At 54.0% G+C, this 17,191-nt stretch overlaps 7 protein-coding genes across 7 annotated transcripts; 2 read left to right on the top strand and 5 right to left on the bottom strand.

Annotated features, from left to right (window-relative positions):
• Positions 1 to 629: 629 nt before the first annotated feature.
• On the bottom strand, positions 630 to 1,941 carry SETTUDRAFT_153805 (uncharacterized protein; the record flags this gene model as incomplete). The annotated part of the gene is made up of 3 exons (XM_008027383.1): positions 630 to 646; positions 883 to 915; positions 981 to 1,941. The coding sequence occupies 3 exons, from the start codon at positions 1,939 to 1,941 to the stop codon at positions 630 to 632; spliced, it is 1,011 nt and encodes a 336-aa protein (XP_008025574.1).
• A 1,080-nt stretch (positions 1,942 to 3,021) lies between these two features.
• SETTUDRAFT_58380 (uncharacterized protein) lies at positions 3,022 to 3,471 on the top strand (the record flags this gene model as incomplete). The annotated part of the gene is made up of 1 exon (XM_008026968.1): positions 3,022 to 3,471. A coding segment is annotated over one exon (450 nt), but the record flags the coding sequence as incomplete, so codon positions are not given.
• A 122-nt stretch (positions 3,472 to 3,593) lies between these two features.
• On the bottom strand, positions 3,594 to 4,259 carry SETTUDRAFT_87611 (uncharacterized protein; the record flags this gene model as incomplete). Its single annotated transcript, XM_008027382.1, has 1 exon — positions 3,594 to 4,259. One exon carries the CDS (start codon positions 4,257 to 4,259, stop codon positions 3,594 to 3,596), a length of 666 nt encoding a protein of 221 aa, XP_008025573.1.
• A 322-nt stretch (positions 4,260 to 4,581) lies between these two features.
• On the bottom strand, positions 4,582 to 7,617 carry SETTUDRAFT_87328 (uncharacterized protein; the record flags this gene model as incomplete). The annotated part of the gene is made up of 3 exons (XM_008027381.1): positions 4,582 to 4,869; positions 4,922 to 6,955; positions 7,051 to 7,617. The coding sequence occupies 3 exons, from the start codon at positions 7,615 to 7,617 to the stop codon at positions 4,582 to 4,584; spliced, it is 2,889 nt and encodes a 962-aa protein (XP_008025572.1).
• A 186-nt stretch (positions 7,618 to 7,803) lies between these two features.
• On the bottom strand, positions 7,804 to 9,376 carry SETTUDRAFT_135600 (uncharacterized protein; the record flags this gene model as incomplete). Its single annotated transcript, XM_008027380.1, has 3 exons — positions 7,804 to 8,583; positions 8,634 to 8,917; positions 8,973 to 9,376. 3 exons carry the CDS (start codon positions 9,374 to 9,376, stop codon positions 7,970 to 7,972), a joined length of 1,302 nt encoding a protein of 433 aa, XP_008025571.1. The 3' UTR covers positions 7,804 to 7,969.
• Positions 9,377 to 10,987: 1,611 nt separating this feature from the next.
• Positions 10,988 to 14,044, bottom strand: SETTUDRAFT_163108 (uncharacterized protein). Its single transcript, XM_008027379.1, has 3 exons — positions 13,832 to 14,044; positions 12,093 to 13,778; positions 10,988 to 12,044 (listed from the first exon to the last, which is right to left on the bottom strand). The coding sequence occupies exons 1-3, from the start codon at positions 13,951 to 13,953 to the stop codon at positions 11,339 to 11,341; spliced, it is 2,514 nt and encodes an 837-aa protein (XP_008025570.1). The 5' UTR covers positions 13,954 to 14,044; the 3' UTR covers positions 10,988 to 11,338.
• Positions 14,045 to 14,775: 731 nt separating this feature from the next.
• SETTUDRAFT_89459 (glycosyltransferase family 15 protein) lies at positions 14,776 to 16,111 on the top strand (the record flags this gene model as incomplete). Its single annotated transcript, XM_008027378.1, has 3 exons — positions 14,776 to 14,823; positions 14,874 to 15,993; positions 16,044 to 16,111. 3 exons carry the CDS (start codon positions 14,776 to 14,778, stop codon positions 16,109 to 16,111), a joined length of 1,236 nt encoding a protein of 411 aa, XP_008025569.1.
• Positions 16,112 to 17,191: the final 1,080 nt, after the last annotated feature.

The raw sequence follows: 17,191 nt of genomic DNA, 5'->3' as shown, positions 1-17,191 counted from the left end.
CGATGGGTTGGGTCTGACGGGTTTGGGGGGGAAGGGAGAGGGAAAGAGAATGAGGTGCAGTGTATGCAGCGTAATGTCTTCGTTTTCTTTTTCCTTCTCTCTCTCTTTTTTTTTTACATACAAACACACATATATGTCTAGATACATCCATACGTATCGTGGTTATATAAGTAGCGCCGTTTTTCACGTACTTGAATGTATTTTCCTCTTCTTTTCTTCTCTTTTTTTTCTCTTTTTTTTTCTCTTTTTTTTCCTCGCCAGTGTAAACAGTTAGATATCAGCTAAATTAAGTAAGTAGCGGTATGTACGTAGATGCAATCTTCATCACTGTACTTTTTTGGTTTTTTTTTTGAGTTTCGACTTGGTTATGTCATCCCTTTTCTGATCTTCCCTCGGTACTCTGAATCCTTGTTTTCCCTCTTTTTTTTCTTTTTTTTTTCTCTTTGAGGGTAAGTAAGGAGAAGTAGTTACTAAAACTTGTAGTTTTTTTCTTTCTTTTCTTTAGTAAACCAAGTATAACAAACTTGTCAAGTGAGTGTTTGTATGTTTTTCTAATTGTCTTCTTGTGATTTCCCTAATGTATGTATGTATGTATGTATGTACGTACACACATACTCTTCGAACAATTTTTATTCTTCGACTTGTCCTGATATCTCTTAAGTAACAACCTGCATATGGACGACGACTTCGCACTCAACAAATATCTCTCTGTACTGATAACCACATCACCAAGTAAAAACAAAGAAAAAAAATAACAATCAAAAGGATATATATATATATATGAATATATTAGAACAAGCTACACGTACCTCGGGCACCAAACTACAGCATAGGATAACTCTCTGCAAAGGCACTTTTAATCCTCTCGCGATCCCACCCCACGGTGAGCGCCAACTGCAGCAAGATCCTCGCCTTCTGCGGATTATAAAAGCCACTTGAAATGGTGAAATCAGCCTCGTCGCTCGACGGCGGTACCATGCCGTCTGCGCTGCGGTGGCTCGCTACAATAGGGATGCCGGTGGCATTGTACAAGGCGTGGGCATCCTGATTCGCAGCAGATGACATGCCGCCTGCACCGACGCCCGCGTACACTATCCCCCGTGCGCCCGCGGTATACGCAGCGTGGAAGAGCGCGGGAAACATGTCCTGGTGCGCATACAAGATGGGTACATGGGCCAACTCCGTCACGCTTGAGACATTGAACACGAAGCGGCCGACGGGCTCAGCGGGGCGGAAAAAGAAATACGGAATCTGGTTTATGAAGACGCCGAGCTGGCCGGCTTCGGTGGCGTAAAAGGTGTCGAGCGTGTTTGCGTTCATCTTGGTGGTGTAAAAGGCAGAGCCAATGCGGTCGTTGAGTTCAATCATGGTGCCGCGGTTACGGGCGGCGGGTGAGCGCGCGAGCTGCACGGCTTGGTAGAGATTCAGCGGGCCGTCTGCACTCAGTGCTGTGGCAGGGCGCATGGCGCAGACGATGACGACGGGCTTGGTCGAGTTGATTGTGGATTCGAGGAAGAAGGCGGTTTCCTCAAGCGTGTCGGTGCCGTGGGTTACGACGACGCCCGCGACGTCGTCTTTGGCTAGCTCCTGGCTGATGTGGTGGACGAGCGCGAGGCTGATAGTCGAATTGATGTTTCCGGAGGCGACGTTGGAGACTTGGTAGCCTGCGATGTTGGAGATGTTGAGGAGTTCGGGGACGGCGTCGACGAGTTGCTGGACCCCCAGGCCGATCGAGTAGCCCGTTGTTTGTGTGTTTGTGCTGCCTTGTGAGGCGATTGTGCCGCCGGTTGCGAAGATGGTGACGTTTGGTAGGGAGGCGTTGATGGGTGTCTTGACATCTTGGCGTACGAAGAGCCGGTGCAGGTCTGATCGAGTGAGGTCGATGGGTGATGCAAGGGTCAAGCATGTGAGAAGAGGCATGAGCTGCGTAAAGGCCTTCATCTTGCCGGTTGGCACGGCACTCTGATTCTCATCTCAAAAGGCCAATTAATGATTGGCAATACCGGCTTTTATACTTGCAGACATATCTGTATAACCCCACAATGTGTCAATTCCAGCGTCGGCCAGCTTGCAATGCCTATCTCTACGGTCGCTTATCTCGAACCATGTTCAAGCTGCAGGCCACCAGTGGGTATCGTCTCGCCTTGGTATTTCCGCATGGAGTACAAAAAGGGAATCCTGCTGGCCAATACCATGTACAGGGTGCTTGGCTGTGCGAGTTGACGGGACTTGGCCTGGTGTGTCGTTGCTTATCAGTGGGACTTGCGTGCAAGGATGCGTTATCTCAAGCCGCTAGAAGGCCTTGGGAAAGAATGCCAAGCGCGGGTTGCAAAGGCTACAGATGCATTTCTTGTGAGATTTGGTCATTGGTGTTTCTCATGGCGGCAGTTTGGGTTCGGTGTGTCAGAAGGCGCTTTGCTGTGTTGAAGTGACGAGCGGCATCGGCCGGAAGTATTAGAGGAATGCCCAGGACATTCATACAGGCAGCTCGATCTGATTGGTAATTGACATGCTATGCAGAGCACATAGAGCTGCGAAATGGACACAAACAGAACTATAATGCCATTATGTACCAAATATATCGTTCTTTTTTACCTGTCAGCATGTTGCCAAAGGTGCACTTTTGGAGTTGTGTCATGACAATCTCCACTCAACGCTTGGCCTAAACAGGAAATCCATGACAAGAGGGCGCAGCAAAGATGTATAACAGACCTTCTGAGGAAGCAAACTCTGCAAACTCAACAGTTGTAATTACATCAAAACACTCCCCATAAATCGGCATTGCAAGATATGTGCCCATCATCCGACCTCGCCAGCGCAACCGCTCGAGATGGCAACTGGAAATCCGACACTTACCCCCTGGATTCGCTACCCAATACACCGATATCAAAAAGGGCATATGCGCATGCAGCCAGCATGCTGCATCCCTCGATTCTGAATCACAGCATCCGGGTTTTCCACTACGCAGAGGCAATAGCAAAACACAACAGGTCCAAGTACTTCACGGTTCCGCTACAGCGCGACCTGCTATTTACCGCATGTCTATTCCACGATATGGGCACTACGCAAGAATGCAATGGGCCACAGCGCTTCGAGGTCGAAGGAGCCGATGCAGCAGTCAAGCATCTCTCCAGCGTTGGCGTCAGCGAAGCGGATGCGCATGGCGTTTGGACGGCCATTGCATGCCACACATCTCCCGGCATCGCGGAACGCATAGGCGAACTCTCCAGACTCGTGCGAATTGCTGTAATCACGGACTTTGGAAGAAAGAGCGCGGAATGGGAGGTGCTCCAGCCAATGAGGGAGAAGTTAGAGGCGCAGCACGGGCGGGCAGAGATCGAAAAGGTGCTTGGCGACGCAGTTGTCGAACAGGCAAAGCGAAATCCCGAGAAGGCGCCCAAGGTCTCGTGGCCTCATGCCATGTACACGGCGTGGCTTGCGGAGCCGGAATGGAATGGTGTAAACAAGTCGGTTTGAATTGGCTTCATGCGCCGCCTGGGGTATTATCTCGTATCTGTGTGGGTATGTCGTATCTTCATAGCATCCTTTAGTAATGCAGCCACGTTCGCGATCTCGCTGGTATCTCCAAACCTTCAACCACCGTCGCTCCGCTCCAAAAACCCCGGATCCCTTTCAATCTTGCCCTCAAACTTGGTCCACCATGCCTGGAAGGCTTTGAGTGGCACAGTATCGCCCGTGCCCCAGCTCGTCAAAAAGTCGTAACAGTTCTTGATGATTCTCTGCGCGAGCACTTTTGTCTCCACACTCCTCTGGCCCCTGACGACCAATTCGTTTCCCTGACTCACAGTTGTCGTTGCCGAAATCGCAGCGTCGCGCGCCTTGTTTTGCTCGAGGGCTGCAGCGACTTGTTGTGCAGGTTCCACGCTTATACCAAGGGCCAGCGGTGCGCTGCTACCATTTGCCGCTTCCATAGACACGCCCTCATCGACCATGGCATCATCGCTGCCTAAGCCGCCGCCTGCAGGACCCCCAGCTTTCGTATTGACCTTGAAGATGGCACTGGGCTTTTCGTTGGCGATGGCGCCGAGGAGTTTGAAGTCGGTTGTGCCGGGCAGCTGCGCGTACACGGCGGCAGCAGTCCCATCAGGCAGAGTGATTCCGGGGAGGAGAAAGACGACAATGTGCGAAAACGACGGCTGCGAGGGAATCTGGAACGCCGACTGTGTAGGCGAGATGACGGAAGAAGGTTCGGTAATGACGGGTCGGCCGGAGATTATTATGCCCACTGGAGAAGACATGTTGGACGGTATCTAGGATGCGATCAAGCACCAGAGGCAACTTGGGTGGCACGGAGGCTGCGAGCTGAGCATAGAGCCGTGTTCATGAAAGAACGACATATCGTGACTGGCCTGGACATAATTCATTTTGCCTGCGTCATGGTGGGTCCAAGCTTCACCCCACATCAGCCGTTGCTGTCTAGCAAAAAATATCCGTGACTGACGGCCACTGCGAAACTCCCGTGGCGCATTAGTCCCCGCCGCCATGGCTGAAACATAGACTCTCGACATAAGCGTGTCTTAAACGCATCCCAAGATCAGCATGCCGTTGAGCCGTGTTGCGTCATATCTTGAAACCATGCGCAGCGCTGATCCATTTCTGGTCTAGTACATCACTGACGCCCCTCAGTATCCTGCTCCCGCCCATGAGCGCTTGGAATGCGTGTATTCTCTCCTTCTTGCTCATCATGAGAAAGCGACCAAGGCCAGCTACCGCTATGTTCTTCGGCTCAGCTGGAAACGGCGAGCTTGACGAGGGTCCAACTTCCAGACTCAAGGGCTTCTTCAGCAGTGCCACGATTGCTTGGGCCGCGAATGGATTGAGACCGGCTCGGCGGAGGAAGACTTCGTACTGCCAATCGAGAGTTAGATGCTGTGCTATCGAGAGGGACTGATGTGCTTACCGTGGTCTCCTGAGCTATGGGCTTGATATCGCCAATGTCTGCTGAGCCATGCGGCAGTCCATACTTTGCCATTTCTATCACCGTAGAACACACGAGGGCCTTCTCGCCCCCACGAACATACTGAACAAGTACATCACCCTCCATCTGAGCAGCAAAGGCTTCAATCTCCTGTAACACCTCTCTATCACGTGGATCCTCGAGTCGACTGGACCCTAGTTCTTCCAATCCACTGCTCAGTCCCTCGCTGACAAGAACAAGCAGCCTTTCATACCGTAACTGGAGAGTGGCGATATGTTCTTTTATCGGCGATCTCTCAGGCCGGCCAGGAAGAGCTCTTTGCTTGATCTGCTGCAGAGTGGTGAGAATCAGACCGGTGGATGGCGAAAGAATCATGTCGGCCTCGTTGCTTGCTGAGTGCGGCAAAGCATAGTCTCGGTATACCATCTCGGCCTTTGGATATTGTTGTTCAATTTGTCTCAACAGTGCCCTTTGCTGTAGGAATCTTGTGGAAATAATGAAAGAAGATGGCTTAAGATCGGTCGGGACACTGGGAAGTACCGGCAAAGGTATCGTCATAACTGTATTGCCTCTGCCTTTTGAGCCTGCCTTATGCAACCCCTCTTCTGAGTGCTCAGCTAGTGTCGTTACAGTCTGTCTGTGTGAGGAACCTTTCAGCCCGGCCGGTGCAGTTTTGGTCGTTAGTTGGTCATGACTGCTCAAGGTAGGCAGCCCAACTCTGTCAGGTTTTACAGAACTGACAGTCTTTCCACGCGTCTCCATGAATCTTTGGAGAGCTCTAGTGGCTGAAAACCCGCCAAACATGAGCTCCCTACCCGCGTGTTTTGTATCTTGTATGGATTCCTGTAGAAGACGTTTTGCTCGAAGCTTTTGATTGTTAAAATCGAGCGTTTTTGCTTGCGTGCTTACTGGATCATGTGCACTGGATATCTGCTCCCCACTATGGCGAGTCTTCGACGCGTCCATTGGCAGCTGAACCAGTCGGCATGGAGGGTACTGTGAGACTGTCCGTTTGGTCGATTCCTGCGCAGCCTCCTCTTCCATCTCCAGTTTGCGCTTGTGCAGTGCAGCTTTCACATCACGCCTTTCGTCATAATCCGCTGGTTTTATCTCATCCTCTTCATCTGCATCGAGGATTCTCAACCCGTCACATTTCCATACCTGTGTCGAGCTAGTCGCAATGTTACCTGATTTTATCTCATTCAAGACCCGCTCCACTTCGGATTCACCATGGAGTTTCTCTTCTAGCTTCAGGGTAGAGACTTTTGTGGTCAGAAACCCCCATTGTAACTCTCTTTCCGGAATTGACAGTCCATGCCAAGATGTTGCTGATTTGAGATCCTCGCGCTTGATTCTCTTCAGGAATTGCATCTGCGCTTGAAGCTCGGTAGGCCCGTCATATCGATACTTACTACGGGTTTGTTCGCAATACTCAAGCCAGGGCGCCACGGGTAATGACAGCTCCATGTCTGGAACGCTTACGCGTGCCGTTGTATCAGCATCAGAGAGCCTTTCATTCCTTACTTTCCTTCTCGCGTGTTCGGCTAGCGGCTCAATGTCCCGGAACAACTCATCAAAATCCTCGCTGGTGGTATGTGTGTCACTGTCCCGCCTCCACGGCTCATATGAAATATACTCGTCTAGATTTGTAGCAAAAGAAACCGACTTGAGCTTCTTCATTGGCGAGGTGGAAAGGATAGGTGGTGTTAGCGGCCCTTCCACTTTCAAGTCTTCAGCTTTGCGCTTCAAAGGAGTGGATGCGCGTGCTTCTGACAGCGGGCTAAACGGCGACGGATGGACGACGTCAAGAAGCATTGAGTCGCTACTGTCTGATTCTTTCCGCGTAAGAGAATCAGCGGCCATGATCTGTTCATGCAGGCTGCATGCTTCTGCACGGACCGAGTCACTACTATCTGATAGTAGTGGCAGATGATTCGTGGGCGATGAAGGTACGTAAGGCACTTGTAACGGAGAGAGCGGAAGCAAAGGAGGCGTGATAGGCCGAATAGCCCGAGCCTGAACTAGTCAGTATTAGTTTACAAAGTTTTCGGGCCGCATACCTGCTCGTATTCCAAGCGCTCGAATTTCGTGGCTTCGTCGTCATCCACTACGTATGCATCGCGGATAGCTTCTTGTAGAAAAACTAGCGCGTGTCTTGAGACGACAAGCTTCTCAGCCTTGGCTTGCGCGTCACATCGCTTAGCGATTGAGAGATAACGTGTCGGCCATTCCAGACCCTCGTCGTCTTGTTCAATAATAATCTCGGACGGGATCTTGATATGCTTCCAGTCGAGTGGCGTCACACTAGCGAAACTCAACAGGTCAAGGTCGTGGTCTGTCTGGAGCACAGGGAGCTCTTGCTTTGGATGGTTTCCGCCGTTCCCGAAATAGCTGGCTGAGGGGTGTTCTTCAAGGCTGTAGACTGCTTTGAGCAACAGTGCCGTCTCTTTGCTTACCGCAAGCCGTTCTCGCGTTAGTGCGGGGATTGCATTAGTGATGGAGGAGTCAGGGAGGTCGCAGAGACTCTGGTCGAAGGTCTCATTGGAATGTACGCCGGTTTTGAGAAAGGATACAAGTTCAGTCGTGTAGTCTACGCAGATGTTCTGCATTCGCGCATACTCGAGCAGGCTGGGCTCGTTGTCTTGCCCTGGGGAGCCAGAGCCGAGCCCCGAATCCATTGCAGGCACAAGCAATGTATCGAACAGTATAATTTATCTAAGTGATGTGACAAGAAAGCCCCAGCCGGCGATGTAGGACGGTGAGGCAGAGGTTAGGTTTTGGGTCCAGGTCGCGCCTTCCTCATGCTATCACTAGCGTCCCCCCTCACAGTCAGGCATGCAGCAGACAAGATTGATTCCATGATATTTTATTCATTAAGTGGCAGCTATGTACTTTGCTCTGCCTTTACTATCGGCCGTCTCATATATTTCCAAGTGAATGGTTCAAACGAGGTGCAATTATTTACAAGCCCGTATACCTACTTGGGCTCTTTTTGTACTACAAACAGACTCTCGCGGCATTCGACTGCGCTTAATTGACATTCTTCTTGGCGGCGATACCGAGCGACTGGTTGCCACCGTTGAAAGCAACAATCTGCGCCCTGAACATGGTGTCGCCGTAAATCTGCAGACCGGCACCCTGGTTGCCCTGCACGCTACCGAAGCAAGTCGTGTTGGCCCGGTCGACAGGCGCAAAGTTGAGCTGGCTACCGGGGATCTTGGCCATGTACGAGTCGCCAATGGCAACACTCATGTCCGGTAGCTTGGTATTGCAGGGGAAGATGAAACCACCGACTTGAGCATTGAGCTGAGCACCCTTGACTTGCGAGTAGAATGCCTCAGCGACCTGCTGGTCGACGAGAAGAAGAGAGGTACCGGTGTCGGCAATGGCATCAGAGCCCTGTGGGTTGAAGAACTCCTGGTTACCGACAGCGAACTTGGTAGAGGGGAACTGCCAGAAGCCAGTCTCAGCCTTGACGGGAACCCAGGCCATCTGACCAGTGAATTTGGTGCTGTCGATCTTTCCAAACTCGTAAACTCCAGAGCCGTCCGGGTTGAGGTCAGCGGTAAACACGGGCTGGTCCAAGTTGTTCATGACGGTGGCGAAGAAGGTCTTCTGGGGAGTCTTCTGACCGTTGGTGGAGACTAGTCGACTGTTAGTACAAGATGCTGCAACTGTGAGCCACAAGACTTACCAGTGTTGAGCCCAGAGAAGCCAAAGCCGACGAGACCGTCAGTGTTGACGTCCTGAACAAATGATTGCGAGACGGCGGTAGCAAGCTCGACAGTCTGGGCTTTGGCCGTAACACCTCCGATGGTAACATCATCCGTGCCAACGACACCAGAAGCGCCAGAGCCATCGCCATAGCTAATCTTGAACTGAGCACCATCGATCTTCTTGAAAGTGGTCGACTTGGTAGGATCAAAAGCAGCGTGCTGACCAATGGAGGCCTTGTTAAGACCAGTACTGAACACCCAACTGCGCGTTACAGATTAGCACACAGTGCATTCAATATGTACGAGTATAGTCTTACAGATCGGAAGAACCAGAATCAAAGTCCAAGTTCAGGGTCTGTCCACCGACATCGACGGGTGACAAGAACAGGGCAGCGTTGTTCGCAGGGTTGGCAGCGACGGTTCCAGTCTTGTTGGTGCCACCAGGAGCGGCAGCAGCGGCAGCAGATTCAGTGGTGACATTATCCTGGCTTTGCTTGGAGAAGGAGATGAAACCATCCTTGACCATGAAGTCTTCCCTCATCTGAAAGTTGTATTTCCTGAACACCTTCCTCAGAGCAGCAGGGCCATTAGGGCCAGTTGGATGGGCCGTGTTCAATTGCCTGGGGACCTTGAAGGAGCGTTTTTGGATCTTGGGGGATGGGACGGCTAGCGCAACGGCTGCCAAAAGAGCAACAAAAAAGATAAATCGGAGAGAAGACATGTTGGGCGAACGCTGACCGGCAGCCTGACAGGACGAACCTATCGTTTGAGAAGAAGAGAAAAGAAGGGGGGAGAGGAGAAAAGAAAAGGACGAAACGAAACGTGGTTTCCCCGGGAAACAGAAAGCGGAGTTGGGCCTTGGTGAGAGGACACTGAACGAGAGTGCGAGGAGAGAGACTTTTAAAGAAGGAATATGTGGTAATAGCAACGCTGAAGCGGGAGTACAACTTGACAACAGATGAAACTTGATCGAATGTCGCCGCATAAATCAAAGGGTCAAGGGCGCTAAGCCCACACTCAAGACCAGGCGGGGATCCACGCGGCAGCAGACAAAACGCTACGCGTGGTGTGTTGACGACGATGTATGGAGAACATCACGCCTAGTTCCTGTCAGGTTTTCAGGCACAGTGGCTAGATGCGGGCCTAGCTGGCCACTGGCGTGTCAGGACAAGCCATGTGGGCCAGGCGGGCGCAAAGCCAGTGGTCAGTAGGCGTCTAGAGCCCCATCGGAGAGGTATCGATAAAGGGATGGACGTTGTTACGCGTCCAGCTTGACGCCGGTAGGAATTGTGGAGCGGGAGAGGAGTCGAGGGGTGGACAGGCAGCGTGGCTTGGGTCCGGTTGCGTTTCAGTGGCGTAGCACGGCAAAGGCGAAAGCCACAAGAAAGGGAGGCCGAGGGATACACGAACCAGTTCCTTGGCGGCGAGCGACTGGGGGCGGAGGGCGGCGAGGGGGGAGGTCGGGGGCGCCAGGCTCGTCGAGGCGTTTCTCAGGCTGGCCGGGCGAGACTACACCTAGTCTGCCAGCCACGGTCCTGTTGTTGCTGACATGCGGCTGCCCAAAGTCTGTTCCCGATGCCGCGTCGCTACCCGTTGCCGGCGGCTGAGAGCATGGGCGTGGAAGCTGACGCAGCCCCAAGCGAAGCGTTTCAGAATGCCAAGGCCAGACAAGCTAACTGGGCGACATGAAGCCGATGAAACCACACGCCGCTCGACTCCGCTACTCGAGAAGCAGCAGCTGGCAGAGCCGTCTGCCAATGGCGCTGCCCATGTCTCCAATCGCCACACAAGCGCATCCTGGCGAAGCTTAGCCGTCGTGCCGCGGCATTAAGCGTACCGTGTGCGCCCGGTGCCTTTGGTGCCCCAGAAGTCTGGTGGATTCTTCAAACTCCTTCTGTCATGAAAAACATAATGAATCACGGCATGACAATACCGTTCCGGCAGGTAAACATCGCGGGTTTGCCGCCGATACGGCTTCATGTTTCGGCCGTTTGTGCTCGAGTTACAATCCGAACAGTTGTGTTTCCAAAACACTCAACCCGTGTGTTTTGCTCGTCAGATAACCAGAACAAGCCCCCCCCCCCCGCTGGGACCGGCGCCGGCACCATGTCACTGCGGCAGTACTTGACCAAATAACCACGACTTTCAGGGGAGCGCGCCACGGCTCGGTGCTCGACCAAGAGAAGCATCTTCAGCCACCGACATGTAACAACTGACAATGCCTGAGAGTGGCGTACAGCCACCTGTATGCGCACGGACCTGTACACTGATATTGGGGCCGGACATCATCTTGACAGGCGGCAGCCGTTAGCATGAAATCAATGCGTATATTTGGACATTAAATAACAACGCTTTTTTGTTAACCTTCGTACATGGACGTTGCTCGTCTTCCCTGGTTCGGTGCGAGCATTGCCTTTGCATGCGAGCGCGTCATGGGCGCTGCTGGAATATGCCAATTCCTTGCAAGCCCATATACAGTACTCCTGCTCGTGCATTTCCAATCGCCCACTCTGCTTGCGCCCGTCGTCTAAGCCACAAGATACCCACCGCCATATCACAAGCCTCGATATGCCTGGTATGTCGGCGCTTCAACCTCGGGTCTTCCATCCTCTCCGACAACCGCCTATTGCATCAGCACAGCCACCGGCGTTATTTTGTCTCAAACATGTGCCAGTGCATTACTTCATCCGAGGAGCTCTACATCCAACCCAATGGCTCTCATGAACAGGTTCACATTTGCCGTTCGAGCGCTGGCCATGTCAGGAGGCAGGGCCTTGCTAACAGACACTGTTTCCATGACGCGGTCCTTTACGCCGAGCACAAGCCTCTGCTGCTGTTCTGGACTGGCGCCCACCCCCATTGCAGCCAGGAACTGCCAAATGTACATGTCGTCAGTGTCGTTGATGCTTCCAGGGAACAGATAGGGAAGGACAGGCTCAATCACGTCGAACAAGCGGTTGTAAAGCCCAGTCCATTGCTGCCAGTCAGTCACCATCTCGGGCGCCGACTGCTTCAGCAGTTCAGCCCGAGAAATGAGGAACGTCAACAGAGTAAGACCAATCCTGCTCCGGGCGACGACGTGGAGGTTGGTGCGGTCCAAAACAAGTCCTAGGAGACCAATGACAATGTTCAACGGCGCATCCGAGATGTGCGCGTGGATGGGCGACATGACCGTCTGTGAAAAGAGATCGACCTCTTCTCGAATGGCAGCACTGAGAGGCTCGTCGGGCGTCGCAACGGCATGGCCTACTACGGAGAGAGCATCCAGGTGGACGACTATCATGGTCACGACCGTGATGCGCTCTTGCTCGTTGATGTGGCGGAAGAGGCGCGGAATCACCTTCTTGCCCTTGGCGTGTGAAAGAATCGAGATGAAGGGGTGCGGAGTACTAAACACGTTAGCACGAGTCGCTTGTTTGCAGGACGGCACAACATGCTTGGGATTTATCGGCTCCATGATCTTGGTGCTCTGCCAGAGCTGCTCGTGGAGCGTCTCGATGCGTGATCGCCACTCCATGTGCGCCTGGATCGCTTCAGGGGGGCTGTTCTCTTGGATTGGCATTGGCATGGCCCGCTCATGGTCTTCCATCTGCATCAGGGTCTTGTAGATAGCCTCAATGTTGCGAAGGGCCTGTTTGCGATCGGCAATCGAGGACCTGTGGGGCTTGGGAAGCTTGTCGTTGGTCTCGGGTCGCTTGAGGTTGAGCAGCGGCCGCGGTGTCTTTGAATTGCTAAACGCAATCTTTCCCAAGCTACCTTCCACAACCAGTTGCTTGGCTTTTGGTCGAGCCTTTGCAGCCTCGACAGCTCGCTGAATCTGCTGCTCCATGCGCTGCATGTGGTTGTCGCCTCCGCGGCCATGTCGACGTGCGCCAAACCGATTGTTGGTCTGGAAGAGGTAGGTTTGAGCAAACTGGCTCGCTGGCTGGTGGGGGTTGTGGCGTGGAGCTCCCCGGATCTGGCTGAACACTTGGTAGTAAAAGTCCTCGGCAATGGCAGCTTCAGGGCCCCTTTCTTCCACGTTACCAGTCGCAGTCATCAGCTGCTGCAGCTGAATGCGGGTGATGAAGTTCTTGTCCTGGGGCGTCATGAGGCCATTGTCCTTTGCCAAGAGGGCAATTTTGTGGTTGCGCTTGGCTCGTTTGGCATCTTCTTCGAGGAAAGCAGCACGCTCGGCCTCGGACAGCTGGAGGAGTTGCTCAGGGTGGGTAATGACCATTCCAGGAAACGAGGGGCCTCTGTTGTGGACACCTGGTTGACTGCGAGACACTGAGTGACCCTGTGGGCCGGGTTGCATGGGCTGGCCTTGACCTGACAGACGGTTGGGGTTCTGCAGGATCTGTCGCGGCTGGACACTGTGGTCGTTGGACTGGGGCCGCTGTCGCTGGAGTATGGTAGGCTGCTGGGGCGACTGGGACTGCACAGGCTGGCCCGGAAGCTCAGCTCGGATCTGTTGCTGGGGTCTCTGCAAGATCTGCGGAGCAAACTGGCCAGGCATGCCGGGATACTGTGGCTGGCCCTGGGCAAGTTGCGGCTGCTGATCCTGGTATTGCTGCTGGTGGTAGCCTGAGAAGCCCGCGAGGGGTTGCTGCTGGGCTGGAGGAGTAGCTCTGGACTCGTTGTTGCTCAGCGACTGGGCGCGCATCATGGCCTCGACCTCTTCCATGCTCATGACCTTCCTGGTGGGCGCAGGCTGCTGGGCGGCTGCTGGGGGCTGCGGGGAGGGCTGGCGCTGGGCTGCGGGCTGCTTGGGCTTGAGGCCCCAGATGTCGGCGCGCGCCTCGAGCTGAGGAATGTACTCGGGGTCCTTGTAGCTCTCATAGCCCGATCGATTGGGCTTGGAGGCGGTGGGGACTGGCGGCCTCTGCTGGTAGTGCTGCTGCTGCTGTTGCTGTTGCTGCTGATATTGCTGCTGCTGCTGGGGGACCTTTTGGCGGGCGTGGAAGAGCATCTGCTCCTCCTGCAGGGTGCTGGCGACCAAGGATGTCTGGCCAGCAAAATCAAAGTGCTTGCCCACCGACTGCTGCGTGGCAGGGCCGTCGCCAAACGTGTCCTGGTTGTGGTCGTCGGCGTCATCGTCGAGCTGGTCGCCTAGGCCGTCGTACGTGTCTTCAAAGTCGATGCTAGGAGGGGTAAGCAGGCGCCAGGGCGGGCGACGAGGGCACGGCAGACATACACATTGTCATCGGCTGCCCCGCCGCCGAGGGCAGCAAAAGCGTCGTGCTGGCCGAAGCCGGGGGCATTGGACGAGTGGCCCCGGTCGCGCGGCAGGCTCGTGTCGAAGCCGAAGAAAGACATGGGGTTGGCGGTGGCGGTGGTGGTGATGGTAGTAGTAGTGGTGGTGGTGGCGGGGGTGTTCTCTCAGCACGCGGCAGAGGCGATATTCCGTGGGCGGGCGTGGTGACGTTGGGCGACGAGGGTCGGGGCAGATTGGGCGGGATGCGGCGGTGGCATGGGCGCAATCAGACAGGCAGAGCTGGGGCGAGCAGGCACACAGGCAGCACCGCAGTCGGATCGCTCTTGGCGCCGTCTGGATGGTGGTGATGGCCGTTGGCGTCGCGTGTCGTCGGTGGTGGCTCTTGTTGTGGTCGGCGGCGGGCGACAATGCTCCCTGCTGCCACTAGCGCCCGTGGCACCGCCAACCCCAGGCCCAAAAGATATGCTGGCCCTACTCAGCCACACTTGGTTACCTCGCTCTCGTATAGTCCTGCCACTCTGCTGCCAACGGGAACCCATCTCCTTTTAATCTGACTTCACGCTGACACTGCCCTTGGCAACACCCCCTGGGTGCTCCGTCTTCTTCTTCTTTTTCTCGCTCACTCTCGCTGTCTGTCCCCTTCTTCCCTCGCCGTTTGCCTCCTGCTTGCCTGTTGCTGCGCATGCCTCGCGCCTAGTATTCGCTCCTTAGCCTTGCAGCCGCCAGAAAGACGCCACGCGCCCCTTCGGCCCCAAGCCTTCACCCCCCCGGGCCTGTACCTCACACGCTCCTCCACCTACCCACCCATTCACCCACCACCGCCGACCCTCACTTGCGCCACCAGCACGCAGGCAAAGTGGAGGGCCCCCCGTCTCCGTGCAAAGTACCAATCGTCCGCCCAGCCGTCGTAGCCAACCTCGACCATGGCAGGCAGCCAGCGCTATCTCCGCTACATTGTCTTTGCGAGTATCGTACGCTCCACCCCCTCGCGCGGCCCTGATCCGCCATTGACACGTCGCAGGCCCTTGTTCTCCTCTACCTAATCGGCTCCTCGTCGTCTGTGCCCGCCACCAACTGGCCAGCCTACCAGGATGTCAAGACTCCCGCCGGCCGGCCTCAGGGCAACGCCGCCGTGGTGAGCGACGACGAAGAGCAGCCCAAGACTGTGCCCAGCGCTAAGCCCCCCACCACGCCCAACGACAAGGCGCTCCCGCCTCCCACCGCTTCCGGCGACCGCATGAACGCGACGTTTGTGACGCTTGCCCGCAACTCGGATGTCTGGGAGATTGCCAAGTCGATCCGCCAGGTCGAGGACCGCTTCAACCGCAAGTTCAACTACGACTGGGTCTTCCTCAACGACGACGACTTCAACGACGAGTTCAAGAAGGTGACCACGGCCCTCGTGTCGGGCAAGACCAAGTACGGCAAGATCCCCAAGGAGCACTGGTCGTTCCCCGAATGGATCGACCAGGACAAGGCCGCAAAGGTCCGCGAGGAGATGAAGGAGAAGAAGATCATCTACGGAGACTCGGTCAGCTACAGACACATGTGCCGCTACGAGTCGGGCTTCTTTTTCCGCCACCCCTTGATGCTCGACTACGAGTGGTACTGGCGTGTTGAGCCCAGCGTCAAGATGTACTGCGACATCAACTACGACACGTTCAAGTTCATGGCCGAGAACAACAAAAAGTACAGCTTCACTCTCAGTCTGTACGAGTACGTCGAGACGATCCCCACCCTCTGGGACGCAACCAAGAACTTCACCAAGCACTACCCCCAGCACATCAGCAAGGACAACTCGATGAAGTTTCTCAGTGACGACGGCGGCGAGACATACAACCACTGCCATTTCTGGTCCAACTTTGAGATTGGTAACCTCAACTGGCTGCGATCCGACGCATACATTGACTTCTTCACCTCTCTCGACCATGCGGGCGGATTCTTCTACGAGCGATGGGGTGATGCCCCGGTCCACTCGATTGCCGCTGGTCTGCTTCTGCCCAAGGACCAGATCCACTTCTTCAACGACATTGCCTATTACCACGTTCCCTTCACGCACTGCCCCACGGGCGAAGACTACCGCCTAAAGCACAAGTGCTCGTGCAATCCCAAGGACAACTTTGACTGGAAGGGCTACAGCTGTAAGTCGACTCCTGGCCTACTGACTGAGCAATTGCTTACACATTGACAGGCACTTCTCGCTACTACGAGCTCCATGGCTTGGAGAAGCCAGCAGGGTACGAAAAGGAGCAGGATTAATTGCTCAATCTCACTTCCTCCTTTCTACTGGCGCCAGCAGCCGTCGACATGATTTTTTTCCTCCTTTTTAAGCATGTTCGACGTCTGACTCAATGTCAAGTGCACCTCTTTCTTCCTCTGACAAGGTACGGCGTGCCTTGAAAATCGTCTTGTTTGTCGTCGCCACTGTGATTCTAGGGATGTTTATTGCCAGAAAAGAGCGCGCTGCAATGTTCCAGTCGCGTCCAAATTCGTTGCCCAGATGGCCCAAGTAGGGAAGCCTGAGAAAGAAAAATGTAATGCAGTCAATGGGCGTACACGTTGGCTTGGCGTTGGAATTCTATGCTTTGGTCATTCCCTAATCTGCTCGGGCTTGTCGTCCGAGATTGGTCATGACATTGCTTTTATTATTTCCGCCTGTACACTTATTATTGTGAGCATTAGATTTACAGAGGTGGCTTTCAAAAGTTCTTGCTAAGGCGCGGATCCATCGGACCGAATTCTCGTGATAACGTTTCCATTATTTACTTAGCGTGCAAGAAATAATGCCTAATATAGTTAGTGTACTACTGTAAGTGTATACTTTAGTAGCTACTATTCTCTCCAAACTTCCATTTTAAGGGCTTTTAGTTGCGAATATAGTATAATTCTTAGTCTTCGGCTATATTTTCGGTGGTAACCAAGGAACCCCTGTCAGCAAGAACTTTTGAAAGCCACCTCTGTACTACCACTAACGTATGTGGCAAGCGAGCGCCGCAGGTAAGCGAGCGCCGCACCCCACCAAACCTGCGCACCTCTCCTATCTCAACGAACAATGGCTCAACGTAGCGCTACTCAATTAGCTTTAAATGAAGCAGATATTCAGCTTGCTATTTCTTCTATTAATCTCCATCAAACACAAAGTAATCGTCGCGCTGCTGCTGTCTACAACGTGTCTGAACGAACAATCCGCCGCCGACGCGCTGGTATACCTGCTCGACGCGATTGCCAGCCTAACTCAAAGAAGCTCACTAAGCTAGAAGAGGAGGTGATAGTTGATCATATACTTGATCTAGATCTACGTGGATTTGCGCCCACGTATGCTGCTGTGCGCGATATGGC

The sequence above is a fragment of the Exserohilum turcica genome, assembly GCF_000359705.1.
Source record: "Exserohilum turcica Et28A unplaced genomic scaffold SETTUscaffold_2, whole genome shotgun sequence".
In the NCBI taxonomy this organism is placed as follows: Eukaryota; Fungi; Ascomycota; class Dothideomycetes; order Pleosporales; family Pleosporaceae; genus Exserohilum; species Exserohilum turcicum.
This window is presented reverse-complemented; position numbering and strand designations above follow the sequence as displayed.

What these genes read in the sequence shown, in the direction of transcription:
- SETTUDRAFT_163108 (XM_008027379.1), bottom strand. Translation starts at nt 13,953, where the DNA reads ATGTCTTTCTTCGGCTTCGACACGAGCCTGCCGCGCGACCGGGGCCAC. An exon ending in GGGGCAGCCGATGACAATGT is followed by an intron (nt 13,779 to 13,831) that starts GTATGTCTGCCG and finishes TACCCCTCCTAG; the next exon opens with CATCGACTTTGAAGACACGT. An exon ending in ATGGAGCCGATAAATCCCAA is followed by an intron (nt 12,045 to 12,092) that starts GCATGTTGTGCC and finishes TAACGTGTTTAG; the next exon opens with TACTCCGCACCCCTTCATCT.